Here is a 27,030-nt window from a genome sequence, read left to right as displayed (position 1 = left end):
AATGTCTAGCAATTTTTATCCGTGCTACTAGTAACAATTTTTATATATATATATAACAATAATCATCGCCATTATAATTATTTTCTGTAAACAGTGAGAAAATCCTCCAATTTATTTTTATACAATCTTGATTTTTTTTATTCTAGTGCATTTTATTGATTTTAGCCATCGGAAAGATTATAATCAGATTGGAAAGGTTATTCCTCATCCCCCCATCCAATTTCTCTCTTTTTTTTCTTTGCATACTCTTTTTATGTGAAAACAGGAAGTGAAAAATTGACTAGTCTTTCAAAATCTGACTCCCAACGGTCAAGGGCTATTCACAGTTTGATAAATAATTTTTAGTGAAGGGGAAAAAATAACTTTAACGTTATTAAATTAACGAGAAAGATACATTATTATTTTTTTATGTGTAAGGTTGAGGTTATAGAATAGATTTTAATCTTTCACGTTTATAATGGGGTAGAAGGTTTAATAAAATAAATTTTTCATAACTGGATGTTTAAAAATTGAAGGGGGAGAAATGTTAAAAAAACATTAATTTAATCACGAACTTTCTTATACTATCTTACATTCAGTTATTTTTAAGTTAATTAATTTAGTCACATTTGAATAACGGAAATAAAGAACATAAATTATGTATCTTTCTTTTGTCTATTTTAATTAAATAAATAATAATTATATTTTTATGATATAAAATATTATATAGCAACGTTTTTAAAGAGGAAAAAATTTTCTAGCAGATATGTTTATAATATAGAACTTTGCATAGAGTATGCAATTTTTACAAATTCCACACAGCTGTAAGAGTAATTCGATCTCAGTGTTCTGAATTTTTCTTTTATATCATTTATCATACAAAATGACAGAATTTGAAAAAGGTGTATATTTTCAATGTTTGCCTAAAGGACATAAACTTTGAATTCGACATTACTTCAAAAAATAATAGTAATATATATACATTTCTTAGATTTATATATATATATATATATATATATTTTAAAAACAAAAAGTTGGAAATAAATCTTATAAAAATTCTAGTACAGAATTTAAATTTTTATCGTTTGTCTTGATTAGTAATTTTTAGATTTTATTTATATTTTATTTTCTTATCAAACATTGAAATGAAAAAAATATGGAAAGAAAAATAGTATGCAGTGAAAGAAAGGGTGGAAAAGATCAAATTTTGAAATCCCTCTAGACTGAAGTTATTGCAGTTATTTTCTATGTATATATTATTATTTATATTAGGTTCTACAGGACATGCAAATGAAATATTACGGAAATTGTAGAGAAAATATGATATATAATTTGAGAAATAGCACACGCACTAATCTAATTTTACTCTTATTAAAGTTTAACATCACTTCCATAATAATTAGCTTTTAATTTTTGTATTCTATTTATGTATAGAAAATCAAATTTTATTCCAGTATCTACTAAAATATTTTTATAGTTTAATAAACTATAATAAAATATTAAAATCTCTTATAAAAATTTCATTATATCCTTTATTAAATATTTTCCAAAATTCTATACATATATCCATAAGTGGAGGAGAGTATTTTTTTTAATTTAAGAAACTTTCACATGCTAATTTTAATGGAGTTATAAAAGAATAAAAAATTTTATTAAAATACTTCAGATTTTAAAATTAAATAATTTAAATTTATTATAAAAGGTCTTCATAAGGAAATTTTTTTTATTACAGAAAATTTTAGATAATGATAAAGTCAAAATCACGCATAAACTCAATTATAGTCAATTTATTTAAATATCGAACGTATAAATTAAAAATTTGATATTTAAATAAATTATCTCCTCTTTATGATAATTTAATAATAATAATTTTATTCGAATTGCTTAATAAAAGATAAATTCATTACTTTAACGTTAAGTTTACTTTTACCTTTAACCCATACTAATTTAGTTAATAACAACAATGTTGCACTGTAATTAAGTATTTATCGATTTAATATTTAAGTTACACTCATACAAACGGTTATATATAAATATTCCTTGCAATTATCTATTTTATATTTATTATAATAGTAAATGCATTAGAAATTTAAGTATTTGCATATCTTTATCTTCAATTAATGACGAGAGAAGTGTTACTGAATATACTAATAGGTATTTGCTTTGTACTATATTTACATGAATAAACTGATCCATCAGCACATTTTCTGAATTCCATTAACTTGAAAGTACTCTTAGTAGAATAAATTCTCTTTGAAAGCTTTTAGATGTTGCATTTGGCTACAGATAAATATTCTTGTCATTTATGCGCATTTTAATTATAAACTTGAACTTCGTATCGTTAGATGGGACTTTATGCTAAATTTGAACAAGATTTCCGTCGTATATCATTAAGAGTGTCGGAAAATGATCTTGATGAGTACGTTTCTGTTAAGAAATTCTCAAAAATATGATGCTTAAAGTTTTAAAATGTATAAAACTTCCCATTTACCAATGTAAAATTCTAATTTAAGTTATAAAAATTGCTGAAATTTTCGTATTTATTTTATGTTTTCTAAAAGTTTTCTATAGAATATTTTTCATGTTGGTTAATTTTATATTTATTTATTGCTTATGTTATCCACTCGAGAATCAGACACAGAATAAATCGATAGCAAGCATTTTAATTATAAATAGTAGCGCTTATATAGAAAATGTAAATAAAAATTACATCATATATTATTCAGATAGTTGAAGATGTAATTTTCTGTAATTCTTTTATTAAATTTTCTATAAAATTTATATTTTATGCCATCAGCAATAATCTTGACACGGAAATGAAGAAAAAAATTATTATAGCTAATGAAATTTGATTATTAATTAATTTAGTATATTAATTAACTTAAAATAATTAACATAATATAATTTTCAAGAAGCTGCTATTTAAAAAGTATGAATATTTTATTATTAAAAATGCTATTAAGAATAAGAAAATATCTTAAAATTATTCATTCTAATAAGGAATTTTTTTTTCTATAATTGCACGTTATTAGAAACAATGTTCCTATACTTCAGATGGTTTATAATATTTTATATGATATTTTAAATAAATTTTTAAATATATAATTAAAAACGAGTAAGTAAAAGCTCTAATTCATTTTTTCTACAAGTTAATATAATTCTTTGTTTATAATAAACATCATTATTAAGTCAAATGCAACCAAGAGTTTGATTTTAAATGAACTACTTACTTTAATTTACTATGAAATAATTTAATGTAGTTTTCGAAACTAATCTGACCATGAAACTATAGAAAAAAGTTTTATTATTCCAGCAAACACAAAGTAGTTTTAAATTGTTAAGTACAGTACAGTATGCGACAACGGCGGTGCTTCTTTCTAGATTTATACAGTAGATAAGTCGTCACATCCATCTAGAAATGCTGTAATTATCACTTTTGTCCTTTTGTAGTGCCATTTATATACTGTAAGTTAAGCGTGGCCGGGCATGCGATGATGTGACAAGTTGTGTTTATTGTCACGAAGCATTAACTCAACAGGGCATCCGTGACAACTTATCCCCATGGTTATTGTTTGCGCTTTGTTGAATTTTAATTGATGACAGACTGTTTCTAATGATAATAAATTATAATAATGTAAAAGAGGAAGAATTTAAAATATAACATGAAGAACTCAATCATGATACAGTATATATTTTTTATATTTTCACACAAAAGAAATTTTTTAACTATGAGCATTAATTTTAATGATTTCTAAGAAACTTTTCAGTCGACTCGTTCAATATTTCGTTAAACAAATAAATACAATTTATTTATTTAACGAAAGATGAACTTATGTAATTTTTCTTTATTGCTAAAACATAGAATATTGAATAAAAAAAAGTAAAAGAATAAATATCATATGAGAATAAACATTTTATTTATTTTTACAAAGTCAAATAAAAAAATCAAATTTTTTAAATTGAAAAACATCGATTTTAATGAACTATAAAAATATAAAATAATTTATATATTTGTTTATATTAATGGCTTTAAGAAATAGACTTTTACTTAAAAATATATATATAAATTTAAAGCTTGTGTGTCTACACTTATCCACGTATCAGCTATTTTTTTGAGAATGAATTAATAAACTTATATTATTTATTCTAAATTTAATTTATTCCTATATATTACTATATATACTAAATTTAATTCATTCCTATATATATTCATTATCAGCTTTAAAATAAAAGCAGAGTTAATTGAACACAGTGTTACAAATATCGTAACATTTTTCAACAAAACAGAAGCAGTTAAAAGTGAGTTAACATACTTTCTATTTCTAACTTAATTAAGAACATCTTCTTTATTTCAATTAAAGTAACTGAAATAAATGGAAAAAATAAATTTATAGAAAATTCTCTTATCCTGCAACATCTATTTACATATATACGGGCTTTTTAAAAAGGGGTAACATGTTATGTTTTTATGCTATTTGGAAAGGAAAGTAGAGATAAGTCAACAAGGATATTAAGATGTAATTAAATTGAAACTATGCTGCAATTATTTTTTTCCGGTGACTAACAGTAATTTATTTTTCTGTACAACGTGAAATTCTTTTTATTCTCTATGGAAGAGTTTAAAAAAAAAATTGGAAAAAAGAAAATTAGGTTCTGTTTTAATGGCGGAAATTAATGTTATAAAAGGAAAGTCCGTAGAGATATAAAAAATATTTTTTAAAGTTCCATAATAAAACGATAGCTAAGTATTATTTAATCATTTTCGTTGTTTTAATAGAATATTATTGTTTAAAATTGCATATAAAATGTAAACTTAATATTTGTTTGTTAAAAAAATATAATAAATAAATAAAAATTTATAATTAATTATTTAGAGTATTGATCTTTAGAATGTAAATATTAATAACGTCAAGAAAACAGAAAAAAATAAATAAATAATAAAGAACGAAATAATTTTTATTACTTCTTATTAAAAACATTTCTTATTCAAAACTAAATTGGTTGATTCAATTAAAAAGTTTTAAAATTTTCCTGTTTGTTTCTGTGAGCTTTATATACAAAATTTGTTTGTTTTAAAGAAATTCATTCGTTATAAAACTATAAACAAAAGTTGCCTAAAGAGAAAGACTTATTCTTTAAATTCATGTTCTATGTTATTATCTCAAGGAAATATTATAGAAGCTTTCATTTAAATGTAATATTTGCACTCTGTAGCATGGAATGAACCGTGTTTGTATGGCTAAATGCAAATGTCATGACTCACCCCTCGAATGAATCAACTGAACTAACTCAATTATACCATCCCATTTGCTTTTGTAGCTCTTAGAGACATAAATGGAGATCACACAGAGAAAGGAACGATTGTGAAAAATATTCTATTTGAAACAATTTTTATCTTCAGATAAAGTTGCAAATGGATAGGGAAAAAAAGAAGAAAATTTTTTTCTTGTCGAACAGTTTTAAGTTATTTTATTGAGGGGGTTCAAGCACAGATTTACTACTAGCAGAACAGCATTTCTAGTGCTTCTAGTAAATCCCATCTCGGCAAATAGAAGTAGCAGTAAGAGAAACATACCGCTTTGGAAACGGAAAGCCATATTACCAAGTCAATTCTGGAAAGTGGCAAGTGGCAGGATTGCAGTTGTAGTTGAAAACCTAGTTGACATAGTCTATATTCCTTATTCCATCCTTTATACGGACAGTAATTGTTTTTCTGATTCTTTACAGTTATGTATTATTCAAAAAGACTCTTCTAATATCATGTTAAAGCCACTAATAATGTAATATTAGCCACGCATGCATTTACATTTTATGCATGAGGTTGGCTCGGAAAGTATATACATATATACATTTTTCAATGCTTTTCTTTTATTGAATATTTAAACTTTATCCTATTTGTATCATAATTAATTCATAACGCATAGAAGATATCAGTAAAATAGCTTTTAGTTGAGTCATATCATAGGTTCTGTGGGAATTTTTCTTTCAGATACAGAGAGCCGTCTCTGATTAGTATAAGTAAATGTAATCTGTTGTACTAATACGATACCAGAATTAGGTAATGTAAGTTTAGTTTCGATAAAAAAGCGGCTTGATGTAGCTTACTATGAATGATTTGACTTATTATATCTGATATCATGCATCCAATCACTAACCAGAGGATCCTATAAAAAAAGATAGCTGGGACATGAGATGACTTTCACTGGTTTCTCGCTATAATAAAAGCACTATAGGATGTCACTAGAAAACGAAGTGATACTAAGTATTTACGGTACCATCTGCCTTACTTTGGGGAATGATCTTTTGGCAAATTGCCATTTTCATGTACACGAAAGTATAATATCTAAACATCCATTATATCAGGAAGAATTTTTCCAAGTTGAAAATATTTGATGCCTAAAGTTAACTTTGTTATTAAAACTAAATAATAGTACTTAATTATCAAGTTTATAGTTCATAAATTATTTAGTACGTGATATAATGTGTTATATACTTATATTAAGTTTATTAATACGATATTCATGATAATATAACGCTCATTAGTTTATTGCTTTAAGTACAAAATTAGGGAAATAACTAAGTATAATTCTACTCCAGTTGATAGATTTACATTCCAAATGAATATTTTACTTGGAAAATATTATTATTTTAGATTTATTTCTTGTTTCCAACGTACAAAATTTGTTATAATTACAAATGTATAAATTATTACTAAGTAAAAGGTAATAATCTTTTTTATATTTCGTTGCTTATTTTTACNTTTTTTATTCTATAAAAATTTTTTATAGTTTTTTCATTATTTAAATTTATTTAGCTAATGTTCTATCTTTCTGCCTAATGAATGAATTTTATTGCATATTTATCTTATACGATCTTTATGTGAGATGACATTAATCATTAATTACGAGAATAAAAACGATATAATAATTTGTAGCTGCAAACAGCAGAGAAAAATTTACAAAATTATTTAGTCTAGACTAATTTTATCCTTCGGGGTGTCTGTGCATTGTGAATGATTCATTTATTAAAAAAGATGTGAATTAAAATATCTAGCCAGAATCTAGATTAATGAATTTCATGCTTCTATGGCTTTTTATGTATAGAATTTTATGTATAAGTGATGTAATTAATCACATTTAAACTATTAACCTACTGCATGACATAGGTAAATATCGTTTATTGCTTTACGTAAAAATCTAGAAAAGATGAGGATATGTTAGATAAAGAACTGTAAATATCCACTAGTTTTTCTCTATATATACGGCAAAATACTGATTTAGTGATATTAGAATTTTACATTCAGTAAAGTAATTGTTTCTTTTTAAGATTTATTCATTAATCAATCCACCTCTTATCCGTTTGACACGTAATCGAAAGAAAGATTGCCAACCAGACAATTTAACAGCAAGCAATAAATATTGAGCATGATCGATGATTTCACCTTATTTAGTGGTTAATAAAACATTATATCATTAATATGAAAGTATTGACCTAAATTCTAAATTTATAAATTGTAGTTCAGGAATGTTATTATTTTTTTTCATTTATTTTTCCTTCTAATCTTCCTAAACAAAATGACAAACGAAAATGACTTTGTTTTTATTTTATTTGGTAAGTTTTAAGTTGAAAGTTTATTGAACAATCTTTATTATCAGTAAAACATCTGGATGATTTCTGAAATTTTTTATTTATGAATTCTTTCTATGGATTCATTAACTTATTTCGAGTTGTTTTTGCTTTTCTTTTCGTAAATATGGTATTTTTTTCTGTAGGTGGAAAATATCTGACGTTTCCTTGGGGGACTTTGCATATCCGAAATGTTGAAGCCAACTACTCCTATAGGAACTACAAATGCCAGACAAGAAATAGATTGACTGGAGAAATAGTGAATAGTGCTACAACAGGAAGACTTATTGTAACAGGCGAGTACAAATTTTTCTTTCACTGGCAGCGGCTGTAGTTTATTTTCCCCTATTCCATATCAATATCCTACGTGTGACATCGAAAGTTTACGATAAGTATCAATTTGTCATGTATTTTTCTAACTTTGTTATAATGATAAAAATCCTATTCTACTGGAAAATAATATATAATTATTTATTATAGCCATAAATTTATTAATTATTTTTCTAAATTCAATTTTCGATGCCAAAATTAAGTAACCTTAGAGACCTATTTAATAAATTTACTGATAAAACAAGTGATAAATGTAAAATTTTATCTTTACATCGTAAATGAAAGTTCTTATTATCTAATAAAATAGCGTAAAATTATTATAATTAATTATAATTCCCACGTAGACGGATGATTTAAGTTAAATTTATTTAAAATCGCTACTAGAAAAATTATTAAAATGTTGATATCGCATCTTTATATATACTATCAATCATGTTGTAGAAAGTCTATTTTAATAAAACTTTTCACGTAAAAAATATTTATTTTGGAATTATTATAATCCCAAAAACGTGCAAGGATAAGAAATTCCGAAATTTATTATTATTTTTTTCTTCTATATCTAGTTACACACACTGCATTTTAACAAATTTGTTTTTAGTTTTTTCATTCATACAGTTGTAAAAGTAGGAGTTTCATAAAGTAATATTAAAATTTTTGTTGAATATTTAACTGTTTCCTACCGGAATTTTTGTATTTTAAAGCTGAGATTGTTCTAATACTTTATTTCAACCTATTTCAAGAATTGAAAAAAATACATAATGATATTTCCAGAAGATCAGTTTGATTAAGGAATTAATGCTTGTTTGTATTAGAGTTCAAGAAAAGTATATTGTTAAAGTAGTAGTGGAATCTTTTATCTTATTAGCAACTGTAAGACTCGTAATTGGATGTTGTCTATCCCAGAAGTTAATACGTTTTAACGACATAAGATACTTATAACCATTTCGTTGCATCTCTATTAAACGGATCATGTAGTACGGAAGAACAAAATCCATTTAATTATTAATGTGCCATTTGTGAACTAAAACACCGTGAAAAATTTGATAATAGTAAATAGTAATACTTTTATTATATCTTTAATTATAAAAATCATTTATAATCCGCAATTGTGATTTTGTAATATAATAAAGTCAATTAAAATTTTCAAAAGCAACTACATTTTAAAATATTTATAATGTTATCAAGTATCATTAAATTATAAGTATATATAACTGCTTTCATACAAAAAACGGAGGTGTATTTAATAATTTTCGTCCAAATTACATTATTTTCTTCTATTTTTAAACAAAGAATAACGTGATATTCCAGTGTGTTTGCCGAAATATATGCTAAATTTCATTTATAGTTTGTTTTAATTGGTGGATTGAATTAGGTTTCTTCAAAAATACCCTTCCTCTAAGATAATCCAAAAGCTAGAAATCTACTAAGCTGCAATCTTCCAGGCCAAATTACAGAAATAAAAAGCTTATTGATGACATGATTATCTAAAAGTGTTCCTTAAAAAATCCTTTACGGATTTTTACTGAATTTTGACCGGTAAACAAAAGAAAATCTTATTGGTTTTTGGAAGAATGTTGCCTTTATATTTTAAGTTGTCTGAAAAATAAAGAAAATGTGAACAAAATTAAAATGTCAATCACTTTTGAAAGATCTTATATAAATATTTATAACAGTAATATGATTAAATTAATATGTAAAATGATATCAAGAAAAACATTTTTATGCAAATAAACTTAATATTTTTACTGACAGTTTTTATAATACAATAGTAACTATCAAATTTCGAAATAAAGTAAAAATAATAAAAATATTTTAATATTAAACCAGCATTCTGAAATCAAAATTATAATGAATCTGTTATTGATATCAAAACAATAGATTTATGAGGAAAAATTTATTTCATAAGCAACTGGCAATAATATATACTTTTATGATGTAGATGATGCTAGATTTAAAATTAGAAATCAGTTTTTATAATGGAATTAAAAGTCTTGAAGTCATTTTATATGACTTAAATTTTATTCAACTTTATAAGTCATTAAAATAAACTTTTATAATATAAAAAAAGGAAAGAAATATAGAATTTTACGTAACGAAACTATTTCATCTTTACACCATTTAAAACGTCTCGTGACAAGATAAGATGATGAATTTCTGATTATTGTTAAATTTCTGATGACCTGTCTATCTGTTATCCCATATGGAACCATCAAAAACCTATCCATCTTCATTTAATGATTAGGTATGAGTTATATCTCTAGAAAACTTTTTAAATAGAGATTTTTTATGGATTTATCTAGAATTGGATAATACGAAATATCAGTTTTTTTTTTTAAATTGATTACTTTATCCTGAAAATAATCACATATTAATGAAAACGTTGACAACGTATTATTTATAGATTATTTTTATGATTTTGATTTATCAAAGTAGATTAAGTTTAAAGAATTATTCGATAAGTTTTCTTAGTATAGTCCCTTTTCTTATCATCACATGACATACCATCCATTTATATCTTATCAATAAAATAGGTGAAAACAATCTCTTCTGATAAAGAACTTTTTATTATTATCCTCTATAGAATTACTTTTTAAATGTTACAAAATGTCTAGCAATTTTTATCCGTGCTACTAGTAACAATTTTTATATATATATATAACAATAATCATCGCCATTATAATTATTTTCTGTAAACAGTGAGAAAATCCTCCAATTTATTTTTATACAATCTTGATTTTTTTTATTCTAGTGCATTTTATTGATTTTAGCCATCGGAAAGATTATAATCAGATTGGAAAGGTTATTCCTCATCCCCCCATCCAATTTCTCTCTTTTTTTTCTTTGCATACTCTTTTTATGTGAAAACAGGAAGTGAAAAATTGACTAGTCTTTCAAAATCTGACTCCCAACGGTCAAGGGCTATTCACAGTTTGATAAATAATTTTTAGTGAAGGGGAAAAAATAACTTTAACGTTATTAAATTAACGAGAAAGATACATTATTATTTTTTTATGTGTAAGGTTGAGGTTATAGAATAGATTTTAATCTTTCACGTTTATAATGGGGTAGAAGGTTTAATAAAATAAATTTTTCATAACTGGATGTTTAAAAATTGAAGGGGGAGAAATGTTAAAAAAACATTAATTTAATCACGAACTTTCTTATACTATCTTACATTCAGTTATTTTTAAGTTAATTAATTTAGTCACATTTGAATAACGGAAATAAAGAACATAAATTATGTATCTTTCTTTTGTCTATTTTAATTAAATAAATAATAATTATATTTTTATGATATAAAATATTATATAGCAACGTTTTTAAAGAGGAAAAAATTTTCTAGCAGATATGTTTATAATATAGAACTTTGCATAAAGTATGCAATTTTTACAAATTCCACACAGCTGTAAGAGTAATTCGATCTCAGTGTTCTGAATTTTTCTTTTATATCATTTATCATACAAAATGACAGAATTTGAAAAAGGTGTATATTTTCAATGTTTGCCTAAAGGACATAAACTTTGAATTCGACATTACTTCAAAAAATAATAGTAATATATATACATTTCTTAGATTTATATATATATATATATATATATATTTTAAAAACAAAAAGTTGGAAATAAATCTTATAAAAATTCTAGTACAGAATTTAAATTTTTATCGTTTGTCTTGATTAGTAATTTTTAGATTTTATTTATATTTTATTTTCTTATCAAACATTGAAATGAAAAAAATATGGAAAGAAAAATAGTATGCAGTGAAAGAAAGGGTGGAAAAGATCAAATTTTGAAATCCCTCTAGACTGAAGTTATTGCAGTTATTTTCTATGTATATATTATTATTTATATTAGGTTCTACAGGACATGCAAATGAAATATTACGGAAATTGTAGAGAAAATATGATATATAATTTGAGAAATAGCACACGCACTAATCTAATTTTACTCTTATTAAAGTTTAACATCACTTCCATAATAATTAGCTTTTAATTTTTGTATTCTATTTATGTATAGAAAATCAAATTTTATTCCAGTATCTACTAAAATATTTTTATAGTTTAATAAACTATAATAAAATATTAAAATCTCTTATAAAAATTTCATTATATCCTTTATTAAATATTTTCCAAAATTCTATACATATATCCATAAGTGGAGGAGAGTATTTTTTTTAATTTAAGAAACTTTCACATGCTAATTTTAATGGAGTTATAAAAGAATAAAAAATTTTATTAAAATACTTCAGATTTTAAAATTAAATAATTTAAATTTATTATAAAAGGTCTTCATAAGGAAATTTTTTTTATTACAGAAAATTTTAGATAATGATAAAGTCAAAATCACGCATAAACTCAATTATAGTCAATTTATTTAAATATCGAACGTATAAATTAAAAATTTGATATTTAAATAAATTATCTCCTCTTTATGATAATTTAATAATAATAATTTTATTCGAATTGCTTAATAAAAGATAAATTCATTACTTTAACGTTAAGTTTACTTTTACCTTTAACCCATACTAATTTAGTTAATAACAACAATGTTGCACTGTAATTAAGTATTTATCGATTTAATATTTAAGTTACACTCATACAAACGGTTATATATAAATATTCCTTGCAATTATCTATTTTATATTTATTATAATAGTAAATGCATTAGAAATTTAAGTATTTGCATATCTTTATCTTCAATTAATGACGAGAGAAGTGTTACTGAATATACTAATAGGTATTTGCTTTGTACTATATTTACATGAATAAACTGATCCATCAGCACATTTTCTGAATTCCATTAACTTGAAAGTACTCTTAGTAGAATAAATTCTCTTTGAAAGCTTTTAGATGTTGCATTTGGCTACAGATAAATATTCTTGTCATTTATGCGCATTTTAATTATAAACTTGAACTTCGTATCGTTAGATGGGACTTTATGCTAAATTTGAACAAGATTTCCGTCGTATATCATTAAGAGTGTCGGAAAATGATCTTGATGAGTACGTTTCTGTTAAGAAATTCTCAAAAATATGATGCTTAAAGTTTTAAAATGTATAAAACTTCCCATTTACCAATGTAAAATTCTAATTTAAGTTATAAAAATTGCTGAAATTTTCGTATTTATTTTATGTTTTCTAAAAGTTTTCTATAGAATATTTTTCATGTTGGTTAATTTTATATTTATTTATTGCTTATGTTATCCACTCGAGAATCAGACACAGAATAAATCGATAGCAAGCATTTTAATTATAAATAGTAGCGCTTATATAGAAAATGTAAATAAAAATTACATCATATATTATTCAGATAGTTGAAGATGTAATTTTCTGTAATTCTTTTATTAAATTTTCTATAAAATTTATATTTTATGCCATCAGCAATAATCTTGACACGGAAATGAAGAAAAAAATTATTATAGCTAATGAAATTTGATTATTAATTAATTTAGTATATTAATTAACTTAAAATAATTAACATAATATAATTTTCAAGAAGCTGCTATTTAAAAAGTATGAATATTTTATTATTAAAAATGCTATTAAGAATAAGAAAATATCTTAAAATTATTCATTCTAATAAGGAATTTTTTTTTCTATAATTGCACGTTATTAGAAACAATGTTCCTATACTTCAGATGGTTTATAATATTTTATATGATATTTTAAATAAATTTTTAAATATATAATTAAAAACGAGTAAGTAAAAGCTCTAATTCATTTTTTCTACAAGTTAATATAATTCTTTGTTTATAATAAACATCATTATTAAGTCAAATGCAACCAAGAGTTTGATTTTAAATGAACTACTTACTTTAATTTACTATGAAATAATTTAATGTAGTTTTCGAAACTAATCTGACCATGAAACTATAGAAAAAAGTTTTATTATTCCAGCAAACACAAAGTAGTTTTAAATTGTTAAGTACAGTACAGTATGCGACAACGGCGGTGCTTCTTTCTAGATTTATACAGTAGATAAGTCGTCACATCCATCTAGAAATGCTGTAATTATCACTTTTGTCCTTTTGTAGTGCCATTTATATACTGTAAGTTAAGCGTGGCCGGGCATGCGATGATGTGACAAGNTTAATAGATTTATATATATATATATATATATATATTTTAAAAACAAAAAGTTGGAAATAAATCTTATAAAAATTCTAGTACAGAATTTAAATTTTTATCGTTTGTCTTGATTAGTAATTTTTAGATTTTATTTATATTTTATTTTCTTATCAAACATTGAAATGAAAAAAATATGGAAAGAAAAATAGTATGCAGTGAAAGAAAGGGTGGAAAAGATCAAATTTTGAAATCCCTCTAGACTGAAGTTATTGCAGTTATTTTCTATGTATATATTATTATTTATATTAGGTTCTACAGGACATGCAAATGAAATATTACGGAAATTGTAGAGAAAATATGATATATAATTTGAGAAATAGCACACGCACTAATCTAATTTTACTCTTATTAAAGTTTAACATCACTTCCATAATAATTAGCTTTTAATTTTTGTATTCTATTTATGTATAGAAAATCAAATTTTATTCCAGTATCTACTAAAATATTTTTATAGTTTAATAAACTATAATAAAATATTAAAATCTCTTATAAAAATTTCATTATATCCTTTATTAAATATTTTCCAAAATTCTATACATATATCCATAAGTGGAGGAGAGTATTTTTTTTAATTTAAGAAACTTTCACATGCTAATTTTAATGGAGTTATAAAAGAATAAAAAATTTTATTAAAATACTTCAGATTTTAAAATTAAATAATTTAAATTTATTATAAAAGGTCTTCATAAGGAAATTTTTTTTATTACAGAAAATTTTAGATAATGATAAAGTCAAAATCACGCATAAACTCAATTATAGTCAATTTATTTAAATATCGAACGTATAAATTAAAAATTTGATATTTAAATAAATTATCTCCTCTTTATGATAATTTAATAATAATAATTTTATTCGAATTGCTTAATAAAAGATAAATTCATTACTTTAACGTTAAGTTTACTTTTACCTTTAACCCATACTAATTTAGTTAATAACAACAATGTTGCACTGTAATTAAGTATTTATCGATTTAATATTTAAGTTACACTCATACAAACGGTTATATATAAATATTCCTTGCAATTATCTATTTTATATTTATTATAATAGTAAATGCATTAGAAATTTAAGTATTTGCATATCTTTATCTTCAATTAATGACGAGAGAAGTGTTACTGAATATACTAATAGGTATTTGCTTTGTACTATATTTACATGAATAAACTGATCCATCAGCACATTTTCTGAATTCCATTAACTTGAAAGTACTCTTAGTAGAATAAATTCTCTTTGAAAGCTTTTAGATGTTGCATTTGGCTACAGATAAATATTCTTGTCATTTATGCGCATTTTAATTATAAACTTGAACTTCGTATCGTTAGATGGGACTTTATGCTAAATTTGAACAAGATTTCCGTCGTATATCATTAAGAGTGTCGGAAAATGATCTTGATGAGTACGTTTCTGTTAAGAAATTCTCAAAAATATGATGCTTAAAGTTTTAAAATGTATAAAACTTCCCATTTACCAATGTAAAATTCTAATTTAAGTTATAAAAATTGCTGAAATTTTCGTATTTATTTTATGTTTTCTAAAAGTTTTCTATAGAATATTTTTCATGTTGGTTAATTTTATATTTATTTATTGCTTATGTTATCCACTCGAGAATCAGACACAGAATAAATCGATAGCAAGCATTTTAATTATAAATAGTAGCGCTTATATAGAAAATGTAAATAAAAATTACATCATATATTATTCAGATAGTTGAAGATGTAATTTTCTGTAATTCTTTTATTAAATTTTCTATAAAATTTATATTTTATGCCATCAGCAATAATCTTGACACGGAAATGAAGAAAAAAATTATTATAGCTAATGAAATTTGATTATTAATTAATTTAGTATATTAATTAACTTAAAATAATTAACATAATATAATTTTCAAGAAGCTGCTATTTAAAAAGTATGAATATTTTATTATTAAAAATGCTATTAAGAATAAGAAAATATCTTAAAATTATTCATTCTAATAAGGAATTTTTTTTTCTATAATTGCACGTTATTAGAAACAATGTTCCTATACTTCAGATGGTTTATAATATTTTATATGATATTTTAAATAAATTTTTAAATATATAATTAAAAACGAGTAAGTAAAAGCTCTAATTCATTTTTTCTACAAGTTAATATAATTCTTTGTTTATAATAAACATCATTATTAAGTCAAATGCAACCAAGAGTTTGATTTTAAATGAACTACTTACTTTAATTTACTATGAAATAATTTAATGTAGTTTTCGAAACTAATCTGACCATGAAACTATAGAAAAAAGTTTTATTATTCCAGCAAACACAAAGTAGTTTTAAATTGTTAAGTACAGTACAGTATGCGACAACGGCGGTGCTTCTTTCTAGATTTATACAGTAGATAAGTCGTCACATCCATCTAGAAATGCTGTAATTATCACTTTTGTCCTTTTGTAGTGCCATTTATATACTGTAAGTTAAGCGTGGCCGGGCATGCGATGATGTGACAAGTTGTGTTTATTGTCACGAAGCATTAACTCAACAGGGCATCCGTGACAACTTATCCCCATGGTTATTGTTTGCGCTTTGTTGAATTTTAATTGATGACAGACTGTTTCTAATGATAATAAATTATAATAATGTAAAAGAGGAAGAATTTAAAATATAACATGAAGAACTCAATCATGATACAGTATATCTTTTTTATATTTTCACACAAAAGAAATTTTTTAACTATGAGCATTAATTTTAATGATTTCTAAGAAACTTTTCAGTCGACTCGTTCAATATTTCGTTAAACAAATAAATACAATTTATTTATTTAACGAAAGATGAACTTATGTAATTTTTCTTTATTGCTAAAACATAGAATATTGAATAAAAAAAAGTAAAAGAATAAATATCATATGAGAATAAACATTTTATTTATTTTTACAAAGTCAAATAAAAAAAATTAATTTTTTTAAATTGAAAAACATCGATTTTAATGAACTATAAAAATATAAAATAATTTATATATTTGTTTATATTAATGGCTTTAAGAAATAGACTTTTACTTAAAAATATATATATAAATTTAAAGCTTGTGTGTCTACACTTATCCACGTATCAGCTATTTTTTTGAGAATGAATTAATAAACTTATATTATTTATTCTAAATTTAATTTATTCCTATATATTACTATATATACTAAATTTAATTCATTCCTATATATATTCATTATCAGCTTTAAAATAAAAGCAGAGTTAATTGAACACAGTGTTACAAATATCGTAACATTTTTCAACAAAACAGAAGCAGTTAAAAGTGAGTTAACATACTTTCTATTTCTAACTTAATTAAGAACATCTTCTTTATTTCAATTAAAGTAACTGAAATAAATGGAAAAAATAAATTTATAGAAAATTCTCTTATCCTGCAACATCTATTTACATATATACGGGCTTTTTAAAAAGGGGTAACATGTTATGTTTTTATGCTATTTGGAAAGGAAAGTAGAGATAAGTCAACAAGGATATTAAGATGTAATTAAATTGAAACTATGCTGCAATTATTTTTTTCCGGTGACTAACAGTAATTTATTTTTCTGTACAACGTGAAATTCTTTTTATTCTCTATGGAAGAGTTTAAAAAAAAAATTGGAAAAAAGAAAATTAGGTTCTGTTTTAATGGCGGAAATTAATGTTATAAAAGGAAAGTCCGTAGAGATATAAAAAATATTTTTTAAAGTTCCATAATAAAACGATAGCTAAGTATTATTTAATCATTTTCGTTGTTTTAATAGAATATTATTGTTTAAAATTGCATATAAAATGTAAACTTAATATTTGTTTGTTAAAAAAATATAATAAATAAATAAAAATTTATAATTAATTATTTAGAGTATTGATCTTTAGAATGTAAATATTAATAACGTCAAGAAAACAGAAAAAAATAAATAAATAATAAAGAACGAAATAATTTTTATTACTTCTTATTAAAAACATTTCTTATTCAAAACTAAATTGGTTGATTCAATTAAAAAGTTTTAAAATTTTCCTGTTTGTTTCTGTGAGCTTTATATACAAAATTTGTTTGTTTTAAAGAAATTCATTCGTTATAAAACTATAAACAAAAGTTGCCTAAAGAGAAAGACTTATTCTTTAAATTCATGTTCTATGTTATTATCTCAAGGAAATATTATAGAAGCTTTCATTTAAATGTAATATTTGCACTCTGTAGCATGGAATGAACCGTGTTTGTATGGCTAAATGCAAATGTCATGACTCACCCCTCGAATGAATCAACTGAACTAACTCAATTATACCATCCCATTTGCTTTTGTAGCTCTTAGAGACATAAATGGAGATCACACAGAGAAAGGAACGATTGTGAAAAATATTCTATTTGAAACAATTTTTATCTTCAGATAAAGTTGCAAATGGATAGGGAAAAAAAGAAGAAAATTTTTTTCTTGTCGAACAGTTTTAAGTTATTTTATTGAGGGGGTTCAAGCACAGATTTACTACTAGCAGAACAGCATTTCTAGTGCTTCTAGTAAATCCCATCTCGGCAAATAGAAGTAGCAGTAAGAGAAACATACCGCTTTGGAAACGGAAAGCCATATTACCAAGTCAATTCTGGAAAGTGGCAAGTGGCAGGATTGCAGTTGTAGTTGAAAACCTAGTTGACATAGTCTATATTCCTTATTCCATCCTTTATACGGACAGTAATTGTTTTTCTGATTCTTTACAGTTATGTATTATTCAAAAAGACTCTTCTAATATCATGTTAAAGCCACTAATAATGTAATATTAGCCACGCATGCATTTACATTTTATGCATGAGGTTGGCTCGGAAAGTATATACATATATACATTTTTCAATGCTTTTCTTTTATTGAATATTTAAACTTTATCCTATTTGTATCATAATTAATTCATAACGCATAGAAGATATCAGTAAAATAGCTTTTAGTTGAGTCATATCATAGGTTCTGTGGGAATTTTTCTTTCAGATACAGAGAGCCGTCTCTGATTAGTATAAGTAAATGTAATCTGTTGTACTAATACGATACCAGAATTAGGTAATGTAAGTTTAGTTTCGATAAAAAAGCGGCTTGATGTAGCTTACTATGAATGATTTGACTTATTATATCTGATATCATGCATCCAATCACTAACCAGAGGATCCTATAAAAAAAGATAGCTGGGACATGAGATGACTTTCACTGGTTTCTCGCTATAATAAAAGCACTATAGGATGTCACTAGAAAACGAAGTGATACTAAGTATTTACGGTACCATCTGCCTTACTTTGGGGAATGATCTTTTGGCAAATTGCCATTTTCATGTACACGAAAGTATAATATCTAAACATCCATTATATCAGGAAGAATTTTTCCAAGTTGAAAATATTTGATGCCTAAAGTTAACTTTGTTATTAAAACTAAATAATAGTACTTAATTATCAAGTTTATAGTTCATAAATTATTTAGTACGTGATATAATGTGTTATATACTTATATTAAGTTTATTAATACGATATTCATGATAATATAACGCTCATTAGTTTATTGCTTTAAGTACAAAATTAGGGAAATAACTAAGTATAATTCTACTCCAGTTGATAGATTTACATTCCAAATGAATATTTTACTTGGAAAATATTATTATTTTAGATTTATTTCTTGTTTCCAACGTACAAAATTTGTTATAATTACAAATGTATAAATTATTACTAAGTAAAAGGTAATAATCTTTTTTATATTTCGTTGCTTATTTTTACAAAATTTCTTTATTGAAAAGAAGTTATCAATATTTCTGAATTCAATAAAAAAAGTTTTCTCAAAATATTATTTTTACCTTAAAACCCAAGTCATTTCTAGCTTATACTTGAAATTCAATAAAATGATGCTGGGATTCTATTATGTGATTTACTCAGAGGATATTAAATTTGAAGTTTGTTGTTAGATAACTGTGTTTGAACTTTAGCATTAGAGTTTGAGAAAATTATTTTTATCTTCTTACTTATAAACACAATAATTTTAGTAAAATTGTATAAATTAAGTGTTATCTGAAGAAAAACGTTAGAAAAGTTTCGAGAATTTATCGAAAAGAATTTTAGAATGTAGCTCATTTAAAAATATTGATTTCATTTTTAAAATATTGTAATTAATTTATAAACTTATCAACTTTGCAAATCCATTTAGATATGATTTCTTTAACCAAAGCAATTTGAAAAGTTTATTTGAAGTGTTAATACTGTACAACAATTGCTGCTAATAGATGAGGACCATTTTGATGATAATCTGGATACTATAGCTGCAATTTTTTACTTTTTATGTGTAACAATCGTTGAGCAATTTTACTTTCCTTTCCGTAATTACACAACAGATTACAGCCAACCAACTTTTTTTCCTTTAAGTTCTAGCATTTCTCTCATTTTGAAAATTACCCAACGATATAATTAATCCCTTGGAAAACCATAATTTTGTTAATTGCAAATAACGATCTTCCAACTCTGATGTTTTCGTTCGAAATTTTTCCTTGCAGATAACGACGTTAAAGAAAATTAAACATAAACATGATCTTGACCGATCGAAAGATTACTTTGGAAGCTATTTCCATGTTACTTTCTATCTCCAAGTTAATAACCTGTTATATTTATGGTACATTGTAGTTATTGGTTAGACATAAACACTGTGTCGAGGTTAGAAGCATGGATTACAGTCATAAGATACTGTAATTATTCATCACCTTAATTAAAGTTAAAAAAGTATCTCCGCTGATTCTTAAATAGACTAAAATCCATAAAAAATTTTTTATAGAAAATTTATGAAGACTTAAAATGAATTTTTAATCATTGGTATAAACATAAAACGAATACACAGATAATGAAAAGGAATTTAAAGTGCATATACGAATCGATGATCACTGGTTAAAGCAGGGCACAAGTTAATTGGAATAAATGTGTAAAATATTTTAAAATAAGATGTTCAGTGATGCAGTTATATATTAAAAATTTTCAAAACTAAATTTTAAAAAACACCAATACATGATGTGAATCTATATTTTATAGGCCTTTATAGGAGTTACAGTAATAAATATAAACAAATTTTGCATTAAAACACTTAATTTAATTATATTTTTAAAAAATAAAATTTACATATTTAGTGTATTTTTAAAGATTTCATTCAGATAATGTTGCTAAAAGGTAGATAATTTCGATAATGATGAATACTTCAATCATCTCTGGCTTACGTTTAGGGACTTTAGCTAATCAGCATTACATTTATTTTAATAATGATGCAAACATCATTTGAAAGAATCCTCTCAGGCTTCTTCCAAATAATGTAATGCAAAAGATTCAGGCAATCTTTTTAAGCTAACAGCTCTCAGGACATTAATAATTTTTATTTAAAATAATTTACAAAATATATTTTTCGCGAAAATTTTATTTATAAATCTATTTAATTTATCATTTTATTTCTACTAACCTAAGATATTTTGAAAATTTCAAGGTACTTTTTAACAAACAATTGAAAATTTCTTTAATTAAACTAAATTCTAATTAAAATTTCTAATCTATTCTATTGATTCTTATGTAAATTTCTATATATTTTGTAGTCAAATTTTTCATATTTGCAATATCAGGACACCGATATATTTGTCAGATTGAATTTTTGAAAAGTATTTTAGGATATTTGGTACAAAGAAAGTTTAGTTTTAATCAAAAAAAAAAAAAACAAAAACTAAGTATAGAAAGAAAGATGTGATATGAATTATTTAAAAAAATCTCTTTATACGAAATGGTATCTGATATAGGCATTGATATTCTCAACGAAAAATCTTTATAGTACTCTCAACAGATGATAAAAACAAAAACAAAAGTTGATACTGAGATATATATATATATATATCACTGTCTGGAAAAATTTTCTATAAAGCAGTTATATTGCTTTCCTGTCACCAATATTTCCTCAAATCAAACAAACATTTGGATTACGTAAGGCATGAAAATGGATTTTTAAAAAATACATTAATTTTTAAGTATTTAATTTTATTCAATTAAATATATAATTGGCAATGATTTCGTACCTTTTCAATTCTTACTAAATCATCAAAGAAAAAAGTTAGCCGATTGTAAACATCTCTCTTCATTAACTTATGTCAAGCTTTGTCTTTTATTGGATGTGATCCCTTTACAACAGTAAATGACAATAAATTTATTGAGTAAAAATATTACAAGCATGAATACGATCTTTATAATAAGTTAATCAACTGTTTTCGTATTGAATATAGTCGGTTCTTTTATACTTTTACATGCGATTAATTTTTAATAGAAAATTTTTAATCGTTATTACTTGTTACAAGTTGATTTGTCAATTCTTTTCACAAGTTAATGCATTAATCGAATAAAGATTTTTCAACGTTTTACTGATTTTCTCAAGAGAGGATGCTGCTGTAGTAAATTCTAAATATTGACGCAACTAATTTTATTAAAATTAATTAAAAAATTATATCTTATCCTACTTAATATGATAATTTAAAAAGTTTTAAATATTCAAAGACATAACATTTTTATTATTCTCTTAAATATTCTACTTATACGTCTCTTACTAATTAACTATAAATATTTAGACACAAGAACAATAATAAATATGAATTTAAACATTTATTAGATTTATCAAGCGAATATTTAATATTTTAAAATATTATTATTATTATTATTATTTTAGTTTATATGTACTTAGATTTATTTAATTTTAATTACTATATTAATAAATCCTGTTTATTCAAATTATGGAAATAAAGTTTATGTATAATATTATTTAAATTGTTAATAAATAAAATGTTGTTCCATTGCTGGATTGATTATTAAATAAAAAATTAATTTTTTTCTTATATTTTTTTCTTAAATCACGTGGCACGTTTTTAATTTTGGTAAAATAATTCACATAAGTTGAATGTAAGAAAATAACAGAAGAAAAAGTTTAAATTAAAATTTAATATTGAAAAAAACATTCTCTCTTCTATGATATTTATTACCTGAGAAAAACTGACAAATCTCCCGTTTTTTTTTTTTTTTTTTTTTNTTTGAACTTCGAAATTTGAGAATTATTTATAAAGAAAAGTATTGAACGAATTTTTATGGTTCATTCCTTTGAAAAAGATTCTTTCAACGTAAAATTTATTGTTGAAGAAATCTCTAAAGAATATTTGATACGTGTTTGTAAATGGCTACGTTACAAAAGCATATGAAATTATATTTTTATCTATTTGTCTTTGATAACAAAATTTATAACTGGAAAACTTTAGAACAGAATATTATTAAATTACACAAACAGAAGACACAAATTTTATCTTTTTTTATATATATTTTTCAAGACGTATCAAATGAAATTTATTGTTCAAATACTTAGAGTTGAAAAGTAAGATTTATTATATAGAATTACTTAAGAAAAATGTTTAAAATATTCACCGAAATATAAGTTAAAATTAATTCAATTATAATGAATTACATCTTAAATTTAAACGACATTCAATTAATTAGAATTATTAATATAAAATTATAAAAGATTTTCTTTCAAAATGATTCGTATTTCATGCAATTAAATTTAACAAATTGAAAGAGAATATATAGATGAAAATAAATACAATTAACACACGAAAAGTAATTATAATTAAGAAAATTAATCATAATTAATTTCACTGTTATCATTTAATTATTGATATATAGTTATGATTTTTATAAATAAGAATATGTTATATAATTTTCTTGAAATAATTAAGTTAAAGCGTATAATTAAAATAATTATCTCACATCTCGAGTTAAATTATTTTATAATTATACATTGCAAAAATGTTTCTTTGTTTTAATTATTGTTAATAAGCTTAAAAGAATAATTCTAAGATTGAGTGAGAATTTTAGGGTTTAAATTATATAACTAATCTTTTTTTCACGCGTTGATTATGTGATTTAGAAGTTTAATATTCGCTTATTCTACGTTGTCAAGAGATGATTGATTAAGCGAATTTATGTTCAATTTTCGTAATACAGCAAACTATCTTTTAATTAATAAATCTTAAGATAATTGTACAGAGAATAACCGAGAAAACTCCATTGTTTAAATTTTTATGCCTTGCTTCGTATATCGTTAACATCGACAATAAAATATTTACAGTTACTTCTACTCAATTTCGTTATTACGATAGGAAATGAGAAAATTTAGCATATTTATAGTAACTATAAAACACTAAAAAAGAGAAAAAATCTAAGTAAAAACAGTTGATAATTTATTTTAAAAATTTTAATAAAGCACATAAAAATGTTACTTAGTTATCGTGAAAAGTTTAGATACTGCTATAAATTTTTTTCATATCACTAAGCGATACTCTGTTAATAACTTATGTCATTATTAAAATTTTATTTGAAAAATATTCATTTTTTTTAAGCGCGGAATTTCTCACAAGTTTCAGCTTATTAATTTAATAAAGTATATATATTAAATAAGATTCACGTGGCTCGTAATGGAATATTTTGCTGTAAATTTATCGATTTTGGGCTTACAGCAATGGAATTTTATAAAGAACTAAAACTTAAATTGCTAATAAGTAATTTTAGTTGAAAAAAATAAGTCGTATTAAGTATGTATTTTTATAATATCATCCATTAATTTTAATGCATTAAAAATATTAACGTTTAGCATTATTGATGCCGCATGCCCCTTTTTTCCCGTTTCTTCCTTCCCCTCTGTATTTTTACGTTAGTATGGTAATACGTATAAAAACTTTGGAAGTAGAACCAACACAACAATCCTTTTACGTGCAAAATGTCCAGAGAAGATTACTTTGTGAATATTAAACTTGCCTAGAAAAGGCACCGAAGGCTTAGAACTGTAAGAGTTTCATTACACGCGTCTGTGCACTTGTCTGTCAAGTTCAGAGCGTAGTCGGCTGAACAGCGTGTACCGCAAACGCATCTAAAGAACCCTTTTAACAAAAGCAGACCCCGTTGTCCATAATTTATTCTACAGGCAGTTGCTATTCCCGGCAGAGTGTTCATAATAGTGTTGGTTGTTTCCAGTATCGTTACATTGTTTCACGCTACACCCTGGGTTGCTAAAAGCAAGGTCATGTCTCGACAAAAAAGAAATCAGAAAAACTTACAGTCCACTATTTGTATCTATTTTATCTGGATCATAAAACACTTTTCACTCGCCATGAAACGTTGACCAGCGGTGTAAAGTCAATTCGGGGCCTTCTAAAAAAGGAAAGGAGAGTTATGAGAATTCTTCACTTTAGAAAAAAGGAAAGAAAAAAAATAACATTTTATATTGAATGCATAGGAACAATATAAAAGTATTGCTTCGATTACTAGGGCACTGACCGCCTCCTCTGATTACCCCCGAGGTTGGAAAGTTATTCTGTAAACCAATTGGTTTTTTTTTTTTTTTTTTTTGTTTTTATCTTCGTCATCTCTGGAATGAAATGTCGCGGAGTTTTTCATTTTCTCTCTTTCATCATCATTGTTAAAAATATCCCATTTTTCTAAACTAGAAAACTAGCTAGAAAAATTAAATTGACTTTTAATTATCTCTTTCTAGTATAATTTGAAAACAATTGCTTTAAAATATTTTTCAGCAAGAAATCGATGTTTTCCCCATTAAAGTATTTCTTGATTTAGTATAGAAATTGTTCAAACACAAATTATTTAAAAAAATAAAATAAAATTTAGTTAAAAACTTATATACAACGATATCTTATTTTTTTTTCTTTTTGTGCGTGTGCTAAATTAATTAATTCTTTCATTTCTGTAGTCTTTCTGAGTTATATAATAAACAATTTGAGATGATTTAAGACTTACTGTTTTTATCCATAGATACAAAAAGTAAATCAAGACCTAGGATTACCGACTACAGACCTCAAATTACAGGGAAACAAGAAGAGAGCGTAGCACTACCTTGTGCAGCACAGGGATTTCCAATTCCTTCTATACGTTGGTACAGATTAGAAAATGGACAACTTCACATTATAACTCTTGGACGTCGATTTGTTCAATTAGACGGAACTTTGATTTTGCATCAAGCAACTGTAAAGGATTCTGGAAAATATGTTTGCGTTGCTAACAATAGCTTTGGAGAGGAACGAGAACATTCCCAACTTCTCATAACAAGTACGTAATACCTTTAAGAAAAATACACTCTTGTTTGTCTATCCTATTATAATACCTCGATGATTTGTTGGTTGTGCAAATTTACTTTGTAAAAGAAAAAGTTAAGCGATATCTTATTAAAGTACCGTCTTATATTCATTACTTATATATAAAAAATCTTTTTAAAGATCTTATTTTAAAGAAATATTTTAAATACTCATACGCTGTTTATTGATATCGATTGTGGTCGATTTAGTTTATATTTAACTGCTTTCAAATAGCTGTCTTACTCGCATTATTACTATAAATATATATTCTATAAATATATTCTATCCATTTATATTTACTCTATTGAAGATACAGTAGAAAAGAAAAAGTTATTAGACTCAAAGAGCTATGCATTATTCATCCCAATACATTATATTTCGATATCCGCTTTGTTGTATCCTTTTATATAGTTACTCCGATATGTTTCATGACAGTTTGCATGAAATTCACTTTAAAAAAAATCAAGTTATGCAGAATTTTTAGATATTTTCGTCCGTTCATCTTATTTTATTTTATTTTTTATTTTTCAAGTAAAATTTCGGCTTATTTTTCAAGGGATAATACATAAATGTAAATGTGACATTTTGTTACAATGTTCTATCAATTTAGTATTCTGACCTTATATATAAATACATTTTCTGTACTTATTATATAAAAAATTTGCAGAAAATATTTGAAAAAAAAACTAAAAAATTGTATTTTAAAATGTTTATGATATTTAAAATATTAATTATAATTATTTCGTTAAAACCTGTCAATTTTTCTTTTATAAAAAAATTAATTCTAAATTTATATGAATTACACATTTCAGAAAA

The 27,030-nt window shown here is 24.0% G+C and overlaps 1 protein-coding gene across 1 annotated transcript in view; it reads left to right on the top strand.

Moving 5' to 3' along the window:
• Window positions 1–27,030, top strand: part of LOC111642560 (Down syndrome cell adhesion molecule-like protein 1 homolog) — a 106,037-nt gene that overhangs the window by 30,963 nt on the left and 48,044 nt on the right. Inside the window, exons 5-7 of the mRNA XM_023388919.1 lie at window positions 4,199–4,278; window positions 7,707–7,901; window positions 25,895–26,188. Of these exons, the coding sequence (XP_023244687.1) occupies window positions 4,199–4,278; window positions 7,707–7,901; window positions 25,895–26,188 (569 nt within the window). The remainder of the gene's footprint in view (window positions 1–4,198; window positions 4,279–7,706; window positions 7,902–25,894; window positions 26,189–27,030) is intronic.

Source organism: Centruroides sculpturatus, unplaced genomic scaffold (genome assembly GCF_000671375.1).
Source record: "Centruroides sculpturatus isolate CEXI.00-Female unplaced genomic scaffold, Cexi_2.0 scaffold3, whole genome shotgun sequence".
Classification (NCBI taxonomy): domain Eukaryota; kingdom Metazoa; phylum Arthropoda; class Arachnida; order Scorpiones; family Buthidae; genus Centruroides; species Centruroides sculpturatus.
Note: the sequence above shows the minus strand (reverse complement) of the source record. Positions and strands in the feature narration are given on the sequence as shown.